Here is a 22,760-nt window from a genome sequence, read left to right as displayed (position 1 = left end):
TTACTAATTAAAAAAAACTATATATATATATTTTATTTTTAATATATCTTTTTTTTGTTACTTTTTTTTTTAGCTTTTACCCCCAATAAAACTAAAAAACTGGAAAAAAATAATAGCCCTGTATGTCACGGAAAAAAATGCAGCAAAAATAATTTTGTTAGCTGAAAGAAAAAAAATAGGGCAGTAAAACCAGAAGCCAGATGTGTGACCTTGGCTGCATGCAATAATCCCCTGCGGACGGGCGGACCCCTAGATGGCGGAGGGCAGTGTTCCCTCTACTGGATTTTTGCACAGGCATTTCTACTGTTTTATCATATATGCTGCTTTTTTAGTACTTGAATTCTATGTCCGACCTCTTGTGGATATATTGATGTTTTTGTCTTGGGATTCTTCACCCCAGGTTGTTTTTCCTATGGGGACTCCTCTTTTTTTAACCGTTTAGTGATGAAGCCTGTTTGCACCTAAGGGCTCCCCCGGATTCCACAGCAAATACCACCCATAGCCTCCTATGGAGAACCGCTGCTTCCTGCAAACGAGCGGAAACCAACTGCGATTTCCGTTCGCAGCCCCAGCATGCTCTATTTCTGTGCGGTGTTCGCCTGGGTGGCTTTTATTGAAGTCAATGGAAGGCGTCCGTCCGGCAGCCCGTCCGCTATCATCAGAAAGGTCGCAGGATCCATAGCATAATCTGTACTGCGCACGTGCAACGGACGCAGTACAGATAAAGAAGAATCTGGACAGGTAAGCGGGGTCACCGGCCAGCCATGCTGGATCCAAACTCCATTGTGCGCAGGCCGCCTTAATGACCAACTCATTTTTCAGTTCTTTTCATCACAGTCCAGGAATCATTCGTTTCTGTTGCCGTGGCCACATGAGGGCTTGATCTTTTTCGGGACACGAAATAATGTACTGTTTGACTTTTATAAAACGTTTTAGAGGGATTGGGGGGAAAAAATAATTCTGCCACTTGTTTTTGTGATTTCCTTTTTACGGCGTTCAGTGTGCACAATAAATACGGAGCTTTACGGGGGCTTCTTTTTTGTGGGACGAACGCCAGTCTTCATTTATCCAACTTTTAGGAATATTTCCTTTTACCATACGCAGGAATGCATGGTTGTGAAGAAGACGTCTGGCGAGAGCGTCACTCCTGGCTACCGTCCTCATGCATCAAGAGGGTGGAGCAAAACCAAGAGCCCCATCACCGGGCGGGAACTTCACTCATTGATACATGTGAGAAAGAATAAGCAGAAGATCCTCCAACTAATCAACAAGATGATTGAGCTGCTGAATGAGGAGGTGAGCGCCCCCGGGGGCGGGGAGGGTGTACTGTAACATGAGGAGTGATGGGGCTGGATGGTGACCGTATATTGTGTGCCAGGGTGCCGCAAAGCATCTCTCCTTGGAGAAATGGAAGTATAGAGAAGGACATAGGGATCTGTACAAAAATGACCTATCGGAGAACCAGCAGCCTCTGGCATCACCGGGTAAGAGGAGACTTGCATGTCACAGAGATATTTGCATCATCTGATCATCACACATAAAGCATTCAGGCAATGTGTTTGCCTTCTACAGGTGGATCCAGCAGTAAAAACACACCCGAGAGATGTTCCACTCCGCTCTACTCGCAGGACTGCCCGGAGGATAACCAGGTAATTGGAGGGGAGCGTCCACCAGATGTGGAGAAACCTTCTGGGTCTTGTGTTTACTAAAGAAGCTGCCTACTTGGAACGTCAGTGTTCCAAGAAACTCCCCAAAAATTAGCTATGCCTAAGGCCGGTCTCACGTGACCGGATTTGAATTGCGGATTCCACCATCGCCGTCTGCGCGGTAATACGTGGGCATTGAAAGGCATGTCGTTTCCAAATCTTCTTCACAGCAAAAGGAAAATTGCAGCATGCTCTATTTTACTGCCGAATCCGCGACCCTAGAGCCCATTGTGCTAAAAAAAAAAACCAGCTGTACTGCACATGATGGCCTGCGTGGCTCCGTGGTCATACACAATGCAATGATGCAACGTACACAGGTTCTCCGCCGAAACTTACTGCGGGCCTCCTGTGTGCAGAATCCAAGCCGCTCCTGTGAGCCCAGCCTTCGTTGTCCTCCAGCAGTCAGCTGTAATCTGCAGCAGCACCGCAGTGGGAATGATCTTACATGGTACCTACCGAAACTGGCCGGCTGTCCATTTAACTGCATTGGTTTGTAATAAGGGGGTTGGTTTTTTTTCTACACAGTAAACGTGATCTAAAGCAGTTTTCGTATTTTTTTGTGTTGTCTCTGAATTGTAAATTGCTGCAGAATATGACACGGTGTCAAATAATTATTAAAGGGCCGCTCTGGTGAAAGTTTTTTTCTCATTTTCCATTCATTATGTAGCTAGCCCCTCAGCATATAGTAAGTGGTTAGTGTCAGGCCATCTGCACACGGGCGGGTCGGACCTTGCATGCTGGATTCCCGCAGCAGAGTTTGACCCGATGCCCAGCCGGTGATCCCAGCTTACCTCTCCGCCATCTTCTCCTGTGCTGCAGATGTGCCAGCCGATGCACGTGCGCCGTACAGAGGATGCAGCGCCGTCGCTATGGCGATGACGCGGCTCCCGCGACCATTCTGCAATGATGATTGCAGAACGGCCACGGGACAGATGGCTTCCATTGACTTCAATTGAAGCCAGCCGTGCGTAGCCTGCACAAAATTGCAGCATGCTGCAATTTCTTCCCCGCGAGCAGAAAATCGCAATCTATTTCCATGCAAGGGCAGGAAATCGCGTGTCGTCAGTGCATGCTATTGGCTGGATTTGCTGCAGAATCCGGAGGCAGAATCCCGCTCCGGAATTCGCAATGCAAATCCGCCCGTCTGCAGGAGGTCTTACTTTTGTTAGTTATTTTCATCTGAATCTCCCAGAGTCCTTCTCCTCAGATTTACTTGGGGTTGTGTGTTGCTTAGAGGGGGCACAGATATAGTAACACAGTATGTAAGGCTGAAAAAAGACTTGCAGTGTGTCCATCCAGTTCAGCCTATCGCCACAGTTACTGATGATGATCAGACAGCTGTAATAGAGGACTGTATTTTTTGGGGCGTTAGCCTATTTAGGCGAATACAGATGGTAATGATAATTGGCCACCCAGCAGGCAGAAATGATATAGCCTCTAGCTAATGCTGTGCTGAAGCATCATGGGATTGATGTGAAAGTGAAACCAAAAAAAAACTTATTATTAAGATGGTGGCTGATAAGCATCAGACAGGGGTGTGCACTGCAGGGAACTGGCAGAAATATACAGGGAAGACCCCCAGAGTGTGTGAAGGAATCCGGTGAGGGGGCAGGGATGAAAATTGTGTTTTCACCAGAGTGGCCCTTGAAGTTGGTGGACTATAATGATTTTCAATAGATTATGATTCAATGAATTCCTGTGGACAGCAAATTCTGAAGATCTTGCACTAAACAGTATAATGTCTGTGTAGCCCTAAAGCAGATCCGCACACACATCGTGCTCAATCAAAGAGCTAAATGCGTCGGCAGATACTCACCAGAAATCCGCGGTTTAGTAGTATATGCAGAAAAGAATGCATTGGATACTGCCATGTCAGCATACCATGAGGATTAGTGATCCTGCCCTGAGGATTAGTGATTCCGCCCTGCGGCTTAGTGATCCCGCCCTGCGGCTTAGTCATCCCGCCCTGAGGCTTAGGGATCCCGCCCTGCGGCTTAGGGATCCCGCCCTGCGGCTTAGGGATCCCGCCCTGCGGCTTAGGGATCCCGCCCTGCGGTTTAGGGATCCCGCCCTGCGGCTTAGTCATCCCGCCCTGCGGCTTAGTCATCCCGCCCTGCGGTTTAGTCATCCCGCCCTGCGGTTTAGGGATCCCGCCCTGCGGCTTAGGGATCCCGCCCTGCGGCTTAGTGATCACGCCCTGCGGCTTAGGGATCCCGCCCTGCGGCTTAGGGATCCTGCCCTGCGGCTTAGTGATCCCGCCCTGCGGCTTAGTGATCCCGCCCTGCGGCTTAGTGATCCCGCCCTGCGGCTTAGGGATCCCGCCCTGCGGCTTAGGGATCCCGCCCTGCGGCTTAGGGATCCCGCCCTGCGGCTTAGGGATCCCGCCCTGAGGTTTAGGGATCCCGCCCTGAGGTTTAGGGATCCCGCCCTGAGGCTTAGGGATCCCGCCCTGAGGCTTAGGGATCCCGCCCTGAGGCTTAGGGATCCCACCCTGTGGCTTAGGGATCCCGCCCTGTGGCTTAGGGATCCCGCCCTGTGGCTTAGGGATCCCGCCCTGAGGCTTAGGGATCCCGCCCTGAGGCTTAGGGATCCCGCCCTGCGGCTTAGGGATCCCGCCCTGAGGCTTAGGGATCCCGCCCTGCGGTTTAGGGATCCCGCCCTGCGGTTTAGGGATCCCGCCCTGAGGATTAGTGATCCCGCCCTGAGGATTAGTGATCCCACCCGGAGTATTAGTGAACCGCAGTGTATTAAATGGTTTATCCCTATCAGATCTTTATGTAATATTGACAGAATATGAACCATATATAGTTACCCTAGCACATGACATTGTGAGCGACCCCTGCAGACCCTCGGATGAACATGCCCCATAGGATGATATAATTGTGATGCACAGTGAAGGACAGGGAGAAAGTCGCCTGTTAATCACCTTTAAATGGGCTGATGAATATAAATCTTTTTGTTGTAATATCATTTGAGGAGCGTTTTTCCCGTCACCAGAAATTATTTTAGAGAAAGTGTAATGATATATAAGACTGTCATTTAGTTCTACCCTCTTAAAGGGGTTCTGTCACTAAAAAAGAAAAATGCTATACTTATCTATTCCTCCCCCCATCAGTCTACTTACCAGATCTTCACCTCTCCCATGTTATCCTGTCTCCTGCAGTGCGGGGGCTCACTTCAGCTCCAGCTGCCTGATTCTTCTCCTTCCTGTGAGGTTACGTACATTAGGTTGGCAGTCTGCCAATGTACCTTACGTCACAGGCCAGCAGGAGGACTGCCTATCTTCTTCAGAGATTGCTCATGCGAGCTATCTCTGAAATAGATTACAATTCCTTCCTAGGCAGTGAAGCTACAGCACAGGGATGTGACCTTCAGTGACCCAGCAGGAAGGAGTTTGTGATAAGCAGCCTTCATAACAAGCTGGGCCCAGCCTGCAGTGAGCTGACCTGGAGCACTGGAGAAGCTCAACCAGGAGAAAATGTGATAAGGAGACAGACAGGGAAGGAATAGGTAAGTTTGGATAATTCTTCTTTTAATGACAAAACCCCTTTAAGGACGTGGCCTTTGTTTCTTTTTCCATTTTCATTTTTTTCCTCTCCACTTTTTAAAACATATATTTCTCCATCGCTGTAGACATGTGCAGGTGTTTTTTTGCGGGATGAGTTGTATTTTTCAATGAACCATATAATGTACTGAAAACGTAAAAAAAATTTAGGTGGAGTAAAGTGGAAAAACCCCGAAATTCTGACATCTTTGGGGGGGGTCTTGTTTCTACGGTGTACACACTGCAACAAAAATGACCTGCTGACTTTATTCTACGGGTCGGTACGATTACTGCGATACCAAACTTGTATAGTTATATTTTTTCCAAAAGTATTTTATTTATTTAAACTAGCTGATATACCCGGCCTCGCCCGAGTTAATTTGATACAGGTGTTTACGTGTTGTTTGCACGGAAAATTTTAGGAAGTCAAGGTTACTTTGACTTCAGCAGTATAATATATAACAACCAATCACAGCGCAGCTTTCATGTTATCTCAGCAGTATAATATGTAACAACCAATCACAGGACAGCTTTAATGTTACCTCAGCGGTATAATATATAACAACCAATCACAGCACAGCTTTCATCTTACCTCAGTAGTATAATATATAACAGCCAATTACAGCTCAGCTTTGATGTAACCTTAGCAGTATAATATATAACAACCAATCACCGCGCAGATTTTATGTTTGTATGATATCGTGAAGGTAGAGAATTAGATTAGGTACATTACACTGGGGTGCTAATACTTTTGCACTTAGCATTAAATAATCAAGTTGTGACCCCTTTACTTTTCCTATTTAGGACCGAAATAATGATCCTCCCAAATTAGTGGCGAGCCAGTCAGTCAGTCAGTGTGTCAGTTCAGTCAGTCAGTGTGTCAGTTCAGTCAGCCAGTGTGTCAGTTCAGTCAGCCAGTGTGTCAGTTCAGTCAGCCAGTGTGTCAGTTCAGTCAGCCAGTGCGTCTGGTCAGTCAGCCAGTGTGTCTGGTCAGTCAGCCAGTGTGTCAGTTCAGTCAGCCAGTGCGTCTGGTCAGTCAGCCAGTGTGTCAGTCAGTCAGCCAGTGTGTCTGGTCAGTCAGCCAGTGTGTCTGGTCAGTCAGCCAGTGTGTCTGGTCAGTCAGCCAGTGTGTCTGGTCAGTCAGCCAGTGTGTCTGGTCAGTCAGCCAGTGTGTCTGGTCAGTCAGCCAGTGTGTCAGTTCAGTCAGCCAGTATGTCAGTTCAGTCAGCTAGTGTGTCAGTTCAGTCAGCCAGTGTGTCAGTTCAGTCAGCCAGTGTGTCAGTTCAGTCAGCCAGTGTGTCAGTCAGTCAGCCAGTGTGTCAGTCAGTCAGCCAGTGTGTCAGTCAGTCAGCCAGTGTGTCTGGTCAGTCAGCCAGTGTGTCAGTTCAGTCAGCCAGTGTGTCAGTCAGTCAGCCAGTGTGTCAGTCAGTCAGCCAGTGTGTCTGGTCAGTCAGCCAGTGTGTCAGTTCAGTCAGCCAGTGTGTCAGTCAGTCAGCCAGTGTGTCAGTCAGTCAGCCAGTGTGTCTGGTCAGTCAGCCAGTGTGTCAGTCAGTCAGCCAGTGTGTCTGGTCAGTCAGCCAGTGTGTCTGGTCAGTCAGCCAGTGTGTCAGTCAGTCAGCCAGTGTGTCAGTCAGTCAGCCAGTGTGTCTGGTCAGTCAGCCAGTGTGTCTGGTCAGTCAGCCAGTGTGTCTGGTCAGTCAGCCAGTGTGTCTGGTCAGTCAGCCAGTGTGTCTGGTCAGTCAGCCAGTGTGTCTGGTCAGTCAGCCAGTGTGTCTGGTCAGTCAGCCAGTGTGTCTGGTCAGTCAGCCAGTGTGTCTGGTCAGTCAGCCAGTGTGTCTGGTCAGTCAGCCAGTGTGTCTGGTCAGTCAGCCAGTGTGTCTGGTCAGTCAGCCAGTGTGTCTGGTCAGTCAGCCAGTGTGTCTGGTCAGTCAGCCAGTGTGTCTGGTCAGTCAGCCAGTGTGTCTGGTCAGTCAGCCAGTGTGTCTGGTCAGTCAGCCAGTGCGTCTGGTCAGTCAGCCAGTGTGTCAGTCAGTCAGCCAGTGCGTCTGGTCAGTCAGCCAGTGCGTCTGGTCAGTCAGCCAGTGCGTCTGGTCAGTCAGCCAGTGCGTCTGGTCAGTCAGCCAGTGTGTCAGTCAGTCAGCCAGTGTGTCAGTCAGTCAGCCAGTGCGTCTGGTCAGTCAGCCAGTGCGTCAGTCAGTCAGCCAGTGTGTCAGTCAGTCAGCCAGTGCGTCTGGTCAGTCAGCCAGTGTGTCTGGTCAGTCAGCCAGTGTGTCAGTCAGTCAGCCAGTGTGTCAGTCAGTCAGCCAGTGCGTCTGGTCAGTCAGCCAGTGCGTCTGGTCAGTCAGCCAGTGCGTCAGTCAGTCAGCCAGTGTGTCAGTTCAGTCAGCCAGTGTGTCAGTTCAGTCAGCCAGTGTGTCAGTTCAGTCAGCCAGTGTGTCAGTTCAGTCAGCCAGTGTGTCAGTTCAGTCAGCCAGTGTGTCAGTTCAGTCAGCCAGTGTGTCAGTTCAGTCAGCCAGTGTGTCAGTTCAGTCAGCCAGTGTGTCAGTTCAGTCAGCCAGTGTGTCAGTTCAGTCAGCCAGTGTGTCAGTTCAGTCAGCCAGTGCGTCTGGTCAGTCAGCCAGTGCGTCTGGTCAGTCAGCCAGTGTGTCTGGTCAGTCAGCCAGTGTGTCAGTCAGTCAGCCAGTGTGTCAGTCAGTCAGCCAGTGTGTCAGTTCAGTCAGCCAGTGTGTCTGGTCAGTCAGCCAGTGTGTCAGTCAGTCAGCCAGTGTGTCAGTTCAGTCAGCCAGTGTGTCTGGTCAGTCAGCCAGTGCGTCTGGTCAGTCAGCCAGTGTGTCTGGTCAGTCAGCCAGTGTGTCTGGTCAGTCAGCCAGTGTGTCTGGTCAGTCAGTGAGGGCTTTCACCATATTAATATAAATTTTCTGCCACCATCTTGTGGCAGACATAACTTTTATATTTTTTCTTCGACTTTTTGTGTACCGCCTGGTTTTTTGCGGGACGTCTTCTATTGGTACTATTTTGGAGTAAATTTGACTTTTTTGAGTGCTTTTTATTAATATTATTATTTTTTTTTTTAGACGGGGCGAAAAAAAGCACAATTTTGGCATTATTTGTATTTTCTGACTACATAAATAATGTGTTACTTTGTTAGGTCAGACTTTTATGGATGCAGCGATACCAAATATGTTGTTTTCTTATTTAGATGTTTTTTATTATAGATATGGCCAAAAGGGTTTTCTTTGAAAAAACACTTATTACCTTTTATTTCTTTTTAATTATTTTAAAAAAATTGAAACTAATTTGCTCATCTTTTTTGGTCCCCATAGGGGACAAGAACCTGCGATTGTTTGATCACTCCTGCAGTATGATGTAATGCTATAACATTGCCTGTCAGATCGCAGTATAATGTAATCTATCAAGCCACCCCACGGGCATAGCTAGATAGGCAATCTGCAATGACCGCCCTTAGGGCTTTCTCATCGCGGGGGGCCGTATGGGACCCCTAAACATTGATCAGGGCATGTAAATGCTGGTGGCAGAATTGACAGCGGCATTTACAGGGTTAATAGCTCCAATCAGTGGTGGTCTTAAGAAACAGCCGGTACCTGCAGCATTAGCCCTGCCCCCCTCTATATCCCCTCCCCCCTGAAGCTACAGAACGTAACTGTACCCCCTGCAGCGTTACATCCATGGGAGACATATTGTCCTGCCCGTTACCATATTATAGTGAATATAGTTGGACTGACATGGTGGATGGAAGTGAAGATCCTACAATCTCGCTGGATTATTAGTTATTATGAGACGAGACTCCAGCAGCTCACAGTGTGAACTCGCTTTACTACATCCATAGTCTGTGGGTCCATTTCCAGCCTGCAATCACAGGCGATTTCTTCATCAGCCTCGCAGCCGATGTATAAGACGGCGGTTCTCCATGATTTTTGTCATGTAAGCGGCGCCGCTTATCTCCATGCCGGATTGCAAACCAGGGGAGTAACGCCCAGGGCTGAACCTTGTATACGCAGCAGCAGAGGGGTTAACGATGCTCCTCACTTACTGTGTAATTTATGCTTTATGTGATTGCATGTGGAACAGGCGGAAGATCTGATCGATATAAAGGTAGAAGTCATGGATGAAGATGAAGAAACATTTGATGTCCAGTGTAAGGAGGAGGAAATCCCTGTAGAAATCGGCAGGCGTGAGTATGACCAACTAGTCCTGAAGCCTCCCGGTGAACAGGCCAACTCGTAGGGCCCTTCTACACGACTTGCAGCTCACCCCGGCGATGATCGTTTTTGTGCTTTTGTACAGGAACGATCAACGCAAGCGAATGGAGGCGGAGCAGGACGGCGATTGTTCCGGCCCGCCGCCTCCATTCACAGTAGGCCGGCAGTCATTTATCAGCGATACCACCTGTTTACACGACCGATCTGTTGTTCAGATTTATGCATACAGAAACTGAACGACAAACGGGAATCAAACTATTTCTCATTCAGTCGGGACATTAACACCGAGCAGTACCATTCAGATTCATGCTGGATGCAGAGCCTGGAGGACTTACCGGCCGCGTTCTGCACCCTCTATATCACTGCTCACTTCCTGTCCTTGTATGCCACCAGGAAAAAAGACACAAAAGCAGGAAATGTGGGCGCTGCACCTCGGGCTGGGTAATTTGATTAATTTGCCTCTGTAATGCTTCACAATTCTCAGAATCAAATCTAGCCCTGCCTCTACGGCAGCGTCTTGTCGTCACTGTGTGTCAGGCAGAAACGGTGAGCGGCAGGACTGCAGTAGAGCACATTAAGCATACAGAGCCTATCTGTGAGGGGAGTACTGCCAGCAGTGAAAGGATTACCTTGAGAAGCTCCGCCCTCTCCCATATACATTTACATATATATATATATACATTTGCAGGACTGTGTCCTTCGGGCGGTGTAGTGTGTCTCCAGCTGTGTACAGATGTGTGATCTATCCCGCACAAGAAAGAGACGGACAAGAGAGATCACCAACTGCACGCCGCTGGAATGTAGACTGCAGTCCTGGCCGCTGCAGGGGGAGGAGCTGTGATGACTGGGGGCTGCAGGGATACACCGGAGGGAGTAGCACCCTATGTTTCATGTGTACATAATGCTCATTTCCTATACCCCTTTTATTTACCTGCGAGACATATACAACATTCATAGAAATTCCTTAGAGGGGTTGTACTGCAATTACAAGTTATCCCATGGATGTGGGATAACTTGCGGATCATTGGCGGTCTGACCACTGAGATATCCACCGATCTCGAGAACGGGATTCCCGTATCCCACACTTCCTGTCACTGCGTGGGTCACTTCCCCTTCTGCGGTGACTTCTCTTTTTCCAACTGACAGGCAACAAGTTCGTATACAGCTTTAACCCTTTCCAGTCCAATGTCGGGCCTGCCCCGACATCATCATTTTCCTCCACAGCTCCGATGTCGGGGCAGGCCCGACACTGCAGTGCAGGAGTGGATCTGCACCCGATCGTCAGGCACATCGGGTGCAGATGCACTCCTTTACTGGTCGTCATCGAGGACCCCCGAGGAGAAGGCAGAAAGGGTTTTTAACCCTTTCTGCCCACTCCTTTACACATTACATAGCGCTCAATTAGCGCTATGCAATGCATAGATTCCGGCCGGCGATCATGTGACCGCCGGTGTTACCTGACCCCCGGCGGTCACATGAACGCCGAGCCGGGAGCCTGCACCGTGCAAGGACCTGCTTACCTGACCGGCGTCTTGTGCATTCTCCTTCTGTCTCCCGACCCGGCGATCATGTGACCGCCAGGTGTCACCTGACCCCAGCGGTCACATGATCGCCGAGCCGGGAGGCAGAAGGAGAATGCACAAGACGCCGGTCAGGTAAGCAGGTCCCTCCCTGCACCCTCCTGAACTCTGTCAGATCAGGAGGGTGCAGGGAAAATGTATTTTTTCTCACCCATTCTCCCAGCTCCAATTTATTTGCAGCTGGGGAGAATGGGTGAGAAAAAATAAATGGATTGGAAAGGGTTAAAGAAGAACAAGTGGGTGGATGCAACACAATTTATTAATACTAATGAATAAATGATAGTAATAAAACAAAGTTACATAAAAGTAGGTGATCTGGTGTAAATGTCTACAGGTGCAATCCATCCAGCAAGTGATAAGACATAACCACACTTTACAATACAAAGGGCGTACAGGGCCATACTACAGCATACACACTGCACCCGTTAGGAGCCGTCCTTAAACACGTCCGCCCGGAGTCCATCTATTCACAGGTTTCATGGAGAGATTGTCTTCTCCTTCCCAGTTCAAGATGCTTCTGCTACATTACAATGTGTGTCCTATGTTATACACTGTAACGGCTCAGTCATCGGCCAGCTGCTCCGAGCTTTGCATCAATGATATTCTACAAACTCCACAATTGACCAGGTTTTATAGAGTGATAAGATCCAGTCAGACAAGGTCTACCTCTTAGACAATAGATATGTGTATGGCGGCTCCTACAAGGACTGACGGATTGGTAGAATTTGTGGTTACAACAAGCATCAAAGCCATTCTCTTACCTACACACACTAAACGTGGAAAACAGGTCTGCGGTTAGGTCCTTAGAATGCGGGGCCTAGTTTATGTATTAAAGCCTGTTCAGATATCTATATATATATAAAGCTGAAAGCCCTCACTGACTCACTGACTGACTGACTCACTGACTCACTGACTGACTGACTGACTCACTGACTGACTCACTGACTCACTGACTGACTGACTCACTGACTGACTGACTCACTCACTCACTGACTGACTGACTGACTGACTCACTGACTGACTGACTTACTGACTCACTGACTGACTGACTCACTGACTCACTGACTGACTGACTGACTGACTCACTGACTGACTCACTGACTGACTCACTGACTGACTCACTGACTGACTGACTCACTGACTGACTGACTCACTGACTGACTCACTGACTGACTCACTGACTGACTCACTGACTGACTCACTGACTGACTCACTGACTGACTCACAGACTGACTGACTCACTGACTGACTCACTGACTCACTGACTGACTGACTCACTGACTGACTGACTGACTCACTGACTGACTCACTGACTGACTGACTGACTGACTCACTGACTGACTGACTGACTCACTGACTGACTCACTGACTGACTGACTGACTCACTGACTGACTCACTGACTGACTCACTCACTGACTGACTCACTGACTGACTCACTGACTGACTCACTGACTGACTCACTGACTGACTCACTGACTGACTCACTGACTGACTCACTGACTGACTCACTGACTCACTGACTGACTCACTGACTGACTCACTGACTGACTCGCCAAAAGTTCTCCAACTTCCCAATATCGTGGAAACATGAATTTTGGCACGAGCATAGATTATCTCCAAAATAGGAAAAGTAATTGGGTCCCAACTCGATTATTCAATTCTAGCGCAAAAGAATTGGCGTCGAAATTTTACGTACATAATCTAAATCTGTCACTTCCCAATGACATAGAAACTTAAAATTTGGCACGAGTATTCATTATGACATAAATAGGAAACGCTAATGGGTCCCAACTCCATTATTCAATTCTATGCGCAAAAGAATTAGCGTCCAAATTTTACGTACGGAATCTAATTTTCTCACATTCCGGTGTCATAGAAACAGGAAATTTGGCACGAGCATTGATTATGTCATAAATAGGAAAAGCGAATGGGTCCCAACTCGATTAGTCAATTCTATGCGCAAAAGAATTAGCGTCTAAATTTTACGTACGGAATGTAATTTCTTCCCTTTCCGGTGTCGTAGAAACAGGAAATTTGGCACGAGCATTGATTATGTCATAAATAGGAAAAGCTAATGGGTCCCATCTCGATTATTCAATTCTAAGCGCAAAAGAATTAGTGTCCAAATTTTACGTATGGAATCTAATTCTCTCACTTCCTGATGTCATTTTATATAAAGGAAACGTCGCATGATTACCTCCCTGTGGTGTTTCCTGGGTAACGCAGAGAACTTTGCAAAATGGTGAACACATGTTTTTCCGGTATCTCTAAAGTAACCACGACTTCATAAGATTTTCCGTGTGAACACCAGATAAATACCAGTACCAAATTAACTCGGGCGAAGCCGGGTATATCAGCTAGTGTATACATATATATATATATATATATATATATATATGTATATATATATATATCAAGGATTAATGGCTACAAAATAGCCATAATTTCCATTACAACGTCGCTGAGTGAAGCGTTGGCCCAGCGCGCACGGTCAGCGCTCCATTCATTTCAATAGAGTTTATGGAAATAGCTGAGCGGGGGCCACTCGGTTATTTCTGCCAGTCCCATTAAACGTGAACGGAGCAACGCGCGCTCTATTCAGTCTCCTACAGTGAGGAGGACAAGGAACATGTGACCCCATTCTCAAGATTGGTGTGGGTCTCAACGCTGAGACTCCACTGATCAGCAAGTTATTCCCTGTCCTGTGGCGCCTTTGTATCCAGCTAGAAAAAAAGCTAAAGGGTTGGAAACCTAATGAAACAGAGACCAAAGACCTCTTGTCTCACCTACTGAAACCTATGGTTCCATCCTGGTTTCTGTCTACAGGTAGTTTTCAGCGCCGTATTGCAGAAGCTGGAAAAAAAGCACCCTAAAGAGCTTATCCCAGAATGTAATATTATCCGAGAATGTAATGTCATCCCAGAATCTATTATCCCAGAATGTAATATTATCCCAGAATGTAATATCATCCCAGAATGTAATATTATCCGACAATGTAATGTCATCCCAGAATCTATCATCCCAGAATGTAATATTATCCCAGAATGTAATATCATCCCAGAATGTAATATTATCCCAGAATGTAATGTCATCCCAGAATGTAATATCATCCCAGAATGTAATATTATCCGAGAATGTAATGTCATCCCAGAATGTAATGTCATCCCAGAATGTAATATTATCCGAGAATGTAATATCATCCCAGAATGTAATATCATCCCAGAATGTAATATTATCCCAGAATGTAATATCATCCCAGAATGTAATGTCATCCCAGAATGTAATGTCATCCCTGAATGTAATGTCATCCCAGAATGTAATATTATCCCAGAATGTAATATCATCCCAGAATGTAATATTATCCCAGAATGTAATATCATCCCAGAATGTAATGTCATCCCAGAATGTAATACCATCCCAGAATGTAATGTCATCCCAGAATGTAATGTCATCCCAGAATGTAATGTCATCCCAGAATGTAATGTCATCCCAGAATGTAACGTCATCCCAGAATGTAACGTCATCCCAGAATGTAACGTTATCCCTGAATGTAATGTCATCCCAGAATGTAATGTTATCCCTGAATGTAATGTCATCCCTGAATGTAAAGTCATCCCAGAATGTAAAGTCATCCCAGAATGTAAAGTCATCCCAGAATGTAATGTCATCCCTGAATGTAATGTCATCCCAGAATGTAAAGTCATCCCAGAATGTAAAGTCATCCCAGAATGTAACGTCATCCCAGAATGTAACGTCATCCCAGAATGTAACGTCATCCCAAAATGTAACGTCATCCCAGAATGTAATGTCATCCCTGAATGTAATGTCATCCCTGAATGTAATGTCATCCCAGAATGTAACGTCATCCCAGAATGTAACGTCATCCCAGAATGTAACGTCATCCCAGAATGTAACGTCATCCCAGAATGTAACGTCATCCCAGAATGTAACGTCATCCCAGAATGTAACGTCATCCCAGAATGTAACGTCATCCCAGAATGTAACGTCATCCCAGAATGTAACGTCATCCCAGAATGTAACGTCATCCCAGAATGTAACGTCATCCCAGAATGTAACGTCATCCCAGAATGTAACGTCATCCCAGAATGTAACGTCATCCCAGAATGTAACGTCATCCCAGAATGTAACGTCATCCCAGAATGTAACGTCATCCCAGAATGTAACGTCATCCCAGAATGTAAAGTCATCCCAGAATGTAAAGTCATCCCAGAATGTAACGTCATCCCAGAATGTAACGTCATCCCAGAATGTAACGTCATCCCAGAATGTAACGTCATCCCAGAATGTAACGTCATCCCAGAATGTAACGTCATCCCAGAATGTAACGTCATCCCAGAATGTAATACCATCCCAGAATGTAATGTCATCCCAGAATGTAATGTCATCCCAGAATGTAAAGTCATCCCAGAATGTAAAGTCATCCCAGAATGTAAAGTCATCCCAGAATGTAAAGTCATCCCAGAATGTAAAGTCATCCCAGAATGTAAAGTCATCCCAGAATGTAAAGTCATCCCAGAATGTAAAGTCATCCCAGAATGTAACGTCATCCCAGAATGTAACATCATCCCAGAATGTAACGTCATCCCAGAATGTAACGTCATCCCAGAATGTAACGTCATCCCAGAATGTAACGTCATCCCAGAATGTAACGTCATCCCAGAATGTAACGTCATCCCAGAATGTAACGTCATCCCAGAATGTAACGTCATCCCAGAATGTAACGTCATCCCAGAATGTAACGTCATCCCAGAATGTAACGTCATCCCAGAATGTAACGTCATCCCAGAATGTAACGTCATCCCAGAATGTAACGTCATCCCAGAATGTAACGTCATCCCAGAATGTAACGTCATCCCAGAATGTAACGTCATCCCAGAATGTAACGTCATCCCAGAATGTAACGTCATCCCAGAATGTAACGTCATCCCAGAATGTAACGTCATCCCAGAATGTAATGTTATCCCAGAATGTAACGTCATCCCAGAATGTAAAGTCATCCCAGAATGTAAAGTCATCCCAGAATGTAACGTCATCCCAGAATGTAACGTCATCCCAGAATGTAACGTCATCCCAGAATGTAACGTCATCCCAGAATGTAACGTCATCCCAGAATGTAACGTCATCCCAGAATGTAACGTCATCCCAGAATGTAACGTCATCCCAGAATGTAACGTCATCCCTGAATGTAACGTCATCCCTGAATGTAACGTCATCCCAGAATGTAACGTCATCCCAGAATGTAACGTCATCCCAGAATGTAACGTCATCCCAGAATGTAACGTCATCCCAGAATGTAATGTCATCCCAGAATGTAATGTCATCCCTGAATGTAATGTCATCCCAGAATGTAATGTCATCCCAGAATGTAATGTCATCCCAGAATGTAATGTCATCCCAGAATGTAATGTCATCCCTGAATGTAATGTCATCCCAGAATGTAATGTCATCCCAGAATGTAATGTCATCCCAGAATGTAATGTCATCCCAGAATGTAATGTCATCCCTGAATGTAATGTCATCCCAGAATGTAATGTCATCCCTGAATGTAATGTCATCCCAGAATGTAACGTCATCCCAGAATGTAATGTCATCCCAGAATGTAATGTCATCCCAGAATGTAATGTCATCCCAGAATGTAATGTCATCCCAGAATGTAATGTCATCCCAGAATGTAATGTCATCCCAGAATGTAATGTCATCCCAGAATGTAATGTCATCCCAGAATGTAATGTCATCCCAGAATGTAATACCATCCCAGAATGTAATGTCATCCCAGAATGTAATGTCATCCCAGAATGTAATGTCATCCCAGAATGTAATGTCATCCCAGAATGTAATGTCATCCCAGAATGTAATGTCATCCCAGAATGTAATGTCATCCCAGAATGTAATGTCATCCCAGAATGTAATGTCATCCCAGAATGTAATATCATCCCTGAATGTAATGTCATCCCAGAATGTAATGCCATCCCAGAATGTAATGTCATCCCAGAATGTAATATCATCCCAGAGTGTAATACCATCCCAGAATGTAATACCATCCCAGAATGTAATATCATCCCAGAGTGTAATAGTATCCCAGAATATATCATCCCGGAATGTAAAATCACAGAGGTGAGAAAAACAACGAAGACATTATTCACAGAAAAAGCCCAAAATGCAATACCTGATAGTCTGCAAAGCAGACACTGTCGCCATAGGCACGATCGCCATAAGGCAGGCACAATCGCCATCGGCAGAATCGCCGTAGGGCAGGCGCAACCGCCATAAGCCCTAAACATATGCAGTCAGCCAGACAATGGTGTGGAGGAGCAACTTGTTCATGGTAGGCTAATATGCAGTCACTCACTCAACTCAGCCCAGATTGGGGAGGAGTGACTGCATATACTGACAGCCTGCACATGTGAACGATACCAAAGATGCCAGCCACAGATGGATGGTGACCTACCATACAGGATATCCCAGAATGTAATACTATCCAAAAATGTAATGTCATCCCAGAATGTAATGTCATCCCAGAATGTAACGTCATCCCAGAATGTAATGTCATCCCAGAATGTAATGTCATCCCAGAATGTAATGTCATCCCAGAATGTAATGTCATCCCAGAATGTAATGTCATCCCAGAATGTAATGTCATCCCAGAATGTAATGTTATCCCAGAATGTAATATCATCCCAGAATGTAATATCATCCCAGAATGTAATGTCATCCCAGAATGTAATATCATCCCAGAATGTAATGTTATCCCAGAATGTAATGTCATCCCAGAATGTAATGTCATCCCAGAATGTAATGTCATCCCAGAATGTAATGTCATCCCAGAATGTAATACCATCCCAGAATGTAACGTCATCCCAGAATGTAACGTCATCCCAGAATGTAATGTCATCCCAGAATGTAATGTCATCCCAGAATGTAATGTCATCCCTGAATGTAATGTCATCCCAGAATGTAATGTCATCCCAGAATGTAATGTCATCCCAGAATGTAATGTCATCCCAGAATGTAATGTCATCCCAGAATGTAATGTCATCCCAGAATGTAATGTCATCCCAGAATGTAACGTCATCCCAGAATGTAACGTCATCCCAGAATGTAACGTCATCCCAGAATGTAATGTCATCCCAGAATGTAATGTCATCCCAGAATGTAATACCATCCCAGAATGTAATACCATCCCAGAATGTAATGTCATCCCAGAATGTAATACCATCCCAGAATGTAATACCATCCCAGAATGTAACGTCATCCCAGAATGTAACGTCATCCCAGAATGTAACGTCATCCCAGAATGTAACGTCATCCCAGAATGTAACGTCATCCCAGAATGTAACGTCATCCCAGAATGTAACGTCATCCCAGAATGTAACGTCATCCCAGAATGTAACGTCATCCCAGAATGTAACGTCATCCCAGAATGTAACGTCATCCCAGAATGTAACGTCATCCCAGAATGTAACGTCATCCCAGAATGTAACGTCATCCCAGAATGTAACGTCATCCCAGAATGTAACGTCATCCCAGAATGTAACGTCATCCCAGAATGTAACGTCATCCCAGAATGTAACGTCATCCCAGAATGTAACGTCATCCCAGAATGTAACGTCATCCCAGAATGTAACGTCATCCCAGAATGTAATGTTATCCCAGAATGTAATGTCATCCCTGAATGTAACGTCATCCCTGAATGTAATGTCATCCCAGAATGTAATGTTATCCCAGAATGTAACGTCATCCCAGAATGTAATGTCATCCCAGAGTGTAATATCATCCCAGAATGTAATGTCATCCCTGAATGTAATGTCATCCCAGAATGTAATGTCATCCCAGAATGTAATGTCATCCCAGAATGTAATGTTATCCCAGAATGTAATGTCATCCCTGAATGTAACGTCATCCCTGAATGTAACGTCATCCCAGAATGTAACGTCATCCCAGAATGTAACGTCATCCCAGAATGTAACGTCATCCCAGAATGTAACGTCATCCCAGAATGTAATGTCATCCCAGAATGTAATGTCATCCCAGAATGTAATGTCATCCCAGAATGTAATGTCATCCCAGAATGTAATGCCATCCCAGAATGTAATGTCATCCCAGAATGTAATATCATCCCAGAGTGTAATACCATCCCAGAATGTAATACCATCCCAGAATGTAATACCATCCCAGAGTGTAATAGTATCCCAGAATATATCATCCCGGAATATATCATCCCGGAATGTAAAATCACAGAGGTGAGAAAAACAACGAAGACATTATTCACAGAAAAAGCCCAAAATGCAATACCTGATAGTCTGCAAAGCAGACACTGTCGCCATAGGCACGATCGCCATAAGGCAGGCACAATCGCCATCGGCAGAATCGCCATCGGCAGAATCGCCGTAGGGCAGGCGCAACCGCCATAAGCCCTAAACATATGCAGTCAGCCAGACAATGGTGTGGAGGAGCAACTTGTTCATGGTAGGCTAATATGCAGTCACTCACTCAACTCAGCCCAGATTGGGGAGGAGTGACTGCATATACTGACAGCCTGCACATGTGAACGATACCAAAGATGCCAGCCACAGATGGATGGTGACCTACCATACAGGATATCCCAGAATGTAATACTATCCAAAAATGTAATGTCATCCCAGAATGTAATGTCATCCCAGAATGTAATGTTATCCCAGAATGTAATATCATCCCAGAATGTAATAGTATCCCGGAATATATCATCCCAGAATGTAATATCATCCCAGAATGTAATAGTATCCCAGAATGTATCATCCCAGAATGTAATAGTATCCCAAAATCTATCATCCCAGAATGTAAAAATGTTATATCATCCCAGAATGTAATATCATCCCAGAATGTAAGTAATAGTGTCCCAGAATAGATCATCCCAGAATGAAATATCATCCCAAAATATAATGTTATCCCAGAATGTAATGTTATCCCAGAATGTATTATCATCCCAGAATGTAATACCATTCCAGAATGTAATACCATCCCAAAAATGTAATATCATCCCAGAATGAAATATCATCCCAGAATGTAATGTTATCCCAGAATGTATTATCATCCCAAAAATGTAATATCATCCCAGAATGAAATATCATCCCAGAATGTAATGTCATCCCAAAAATGTAATATCATCCCAGAATGAAATATCATCCCAGAATGTAATATCATTCCAGAATGTAATACCATCCCAAAAATGTAATATCATCCCAGAATGAAATATCATCCCAGAATGTAATATCATTCCAGAATGTAATACCATCCCAGAATCTATTATCCCAGAATCCATCATCCCAGAATCCATCATCCCAGAATCCATCATCCCAGAATCCATCATCCCAGAATCCATCATCCCAGAATCCATCATCCCAGAATCCATCATCCCAGAATCCATCATCCCAGAATCCATCATCCCAGAATGTAATGTCATCCCTGAATGTATTGTCATCCCTGAATGTAAAGTCATCCCTGAATGTAAAGTCATCCCTGAATGTAAAGTCATCCCTGAATGTAAAGTCATCCCAGAATATAAAGTCGTCCCAGAATGTAAAGTCATCCCAGAATGTAAAGTCATCCCAGAATGTAAAGTCATCCCAGAATGTAAAGTCATCCCTGAATGTAAAGTCATCCCAGAATGTAAAGTCATCCCAGAATGTAAAGTCATCCCAGAATGTAAAGTCATCCCAGAATGTAAAGTCATCCCAGAATGTAATGTTATCCCAGAATGTAATACCATCCCAGAATGTAATAGTTTCAGAATTGACAGTGGCATTTAAAGGGTTAACAGCTCTGATGAGCAGCGTGGCTTATCGTAGCCACCCTCCCCTATCCCCCTCCATACACACCCTACTGGGTTGGGACCTGTTAGTAAGTAGGGCACTGTACACAGGTCTGATGTATGAAACTATCATTGTTAGCCATAGCACCCAGTCACAGAGCAACTTCCATTTCTTATTCAGCTCTTGAAGAAGCTGCACTAAGTATGTTCACATAGCAGAACTGTAGTAACTTTCACCATTTCTATTGAAGGAGTAAGGTCTGCTGCGAATGAGAGTCAGAATCTGCATCATCAATGCCGTTCATTCCTCTTAGAAAAGCAGAAACCATCCTGCTGCATGTGAACCAACCCTTAGACCTTGTTCACACGAGCTTTGTTTGGCACTCGCGTATGTGTGTGCAAAAAAGTGTGTGAACAAACCTGCGTGTCCAATGCTTTCAAGGGGGCCTCTGCTGCTGCTGGTGGCCCCATTGAAAGCAATGGGCTGCAGGCAACCACTATGATGATTTTCGGGGAAGGGCTTAAAATATAAGCCTTTTCCTGAAATTCACCCCTGGCTTGTGTAATAAAATAAAATGAAAAAACCAAAATAATATATATATTATTTTGTTTTATATATATATATATATATATATATATATATATATATATATATATACTAGCTGATATACCCGGCTTCGCCCGAGTTAATTTGGTACTGGTGTTTATCTGGTGTTCACACGGAAAAAGTCGTGGTTACTTTAGAAATACCGAGAAAAAACATATGTTCACCGTTTTGCATAGTTCTCTGCGTTACCCAGGAAACACCACGGGGAGGTAACCATGCGATGTTTCCTTTATATAAAACTAGCTTACCCGTCGTGCGTTGCTGCGAAGACAGACAGACATACATTCGTTTTTATATATCTAGATAACAACCAATCACAGCGCAGTTTTTTTAGGTTACATCAGTGTTATAATATATAACCAATCACAAGCAGCTTTGATGTTACCTCAGCTTTATAATATATAACACCCAATCACAGCGCAGCTTATATGTTACCTCAGCGGTATAATATATAACAACCAATCACAGCACAGCTTTCATGTTACGTCAGCAGTAAGAGAAATAACAACCAATCACAGCGCAACTTTTATTCTGCCTCAGCAATATAAAAAATAGCAACGAATCACAGTGCAGCATTGATTTTACCTCAGCGGTATAATATATAGCAACCAATCACAGCGCAGCTTTTATTTTACCTCAGCATTCTCAATATCCAGCAATTGTCTTGTGATACGTTCGGCGGATGCATCATTTTGTAGTTGAACACGCATCCCGTTGCTCATAATGCCTTTTGCTTTTGTGCTTGAGATGGAAATCAAACGATCTTTGTCTGGGGGGGCATAACTGTCGACGACGCTCGCACGCGCGCCACCTATCGTAGGATAGATGTACTATGCCAGTAATCTTCCCAGGAGTGTACTCAACAACTTCCCATTAACTTTTCCTATTTATGACATAATCAATGCTCGTGCCAAATTTCAAGTTTCTATTACATCGGGAAGCGAGAAAATTCGATTCCGTACGTAAAATTTGGACGCCAAATGTTTTGCGCTTAAAATTGAATAATCGAGTTGGGACCCACTAACTTTTCCTATTTATGACATAATCAATGCTCGTGCCAAATTTCAAGTTTCTATGACATTGGGAAGTGAGAAAATTAGATTCCGTACGTAAAATTTGGACGCTAATTCTTTTGCGCATAGAATTGAATAATCGAGTTGGGACCCATTAACTTTTCCTATGTATGACATAATCAATGCTCGTGCCAAATTTTAAGTTTCTATGACATTGGGAAGCGAGAAAATTAGATTCCGTACGTAAAATTTGGACGCTAATTCTTTGGCGCATAGAATTG

At 45.0% G+C, this 22,760-nt stretch overlaps 1 protein-coding gene across 1 annotated transcript in view; it reads left to right on the top strand.

Moving 5' to 3' along the window:
• The window catches only part of LOC136588508 (zinc finger protein 585A-like), a 72,955-nt gene that overhangs the window by 4,300 nt on the left and 45,895 nt on the right, over nucleotides 1-22,760 (top strand). The window contains exons 2-5 of the mRNA XM_066587787.1: nucleotides 1,105-1,296; nucleotides 1,379-1,484; nucleotides 1,573-1,649; nucleotides 9,340-9,442. Of these exons, the coding sequence (XP_066443884.1) occupies nucleotides 1,105-1,296; nucleotides 1,379-1,484; nucleotides 1,573-1,649; nucleotides 9,340-9,442 (478 nt within the window). The remainder of the gene's footprint in view (nucleotides 1-1,104; nucleotides 1,297-1,378; nucleotides 1,485-1,572; nucleotides 1,650-9,339; nucleotides 9,443-22,760) is intronic.

The sequence above is a fragment of the Eleutherodactylus coqui genome, chromosome 13, assembly GCF_035609145.1.
Source record: "Eleutherodactylus coqui strain aEleCoq1 chromosome 13, aEleCoq1.hap1, whole genome shotgun sequence".
Taxonomy (NCBI): Eukaryota; Metazoa; Chordata; class Amphibia; order Anura; family Eleutherodactylidae; genus Eleutherodactylus; species Eleutherodactylus coqui.
Note: the sequence above shows the minus strand (reverse complement) of the source record. Positions and strands in the feature narration are given on the sequence as shown.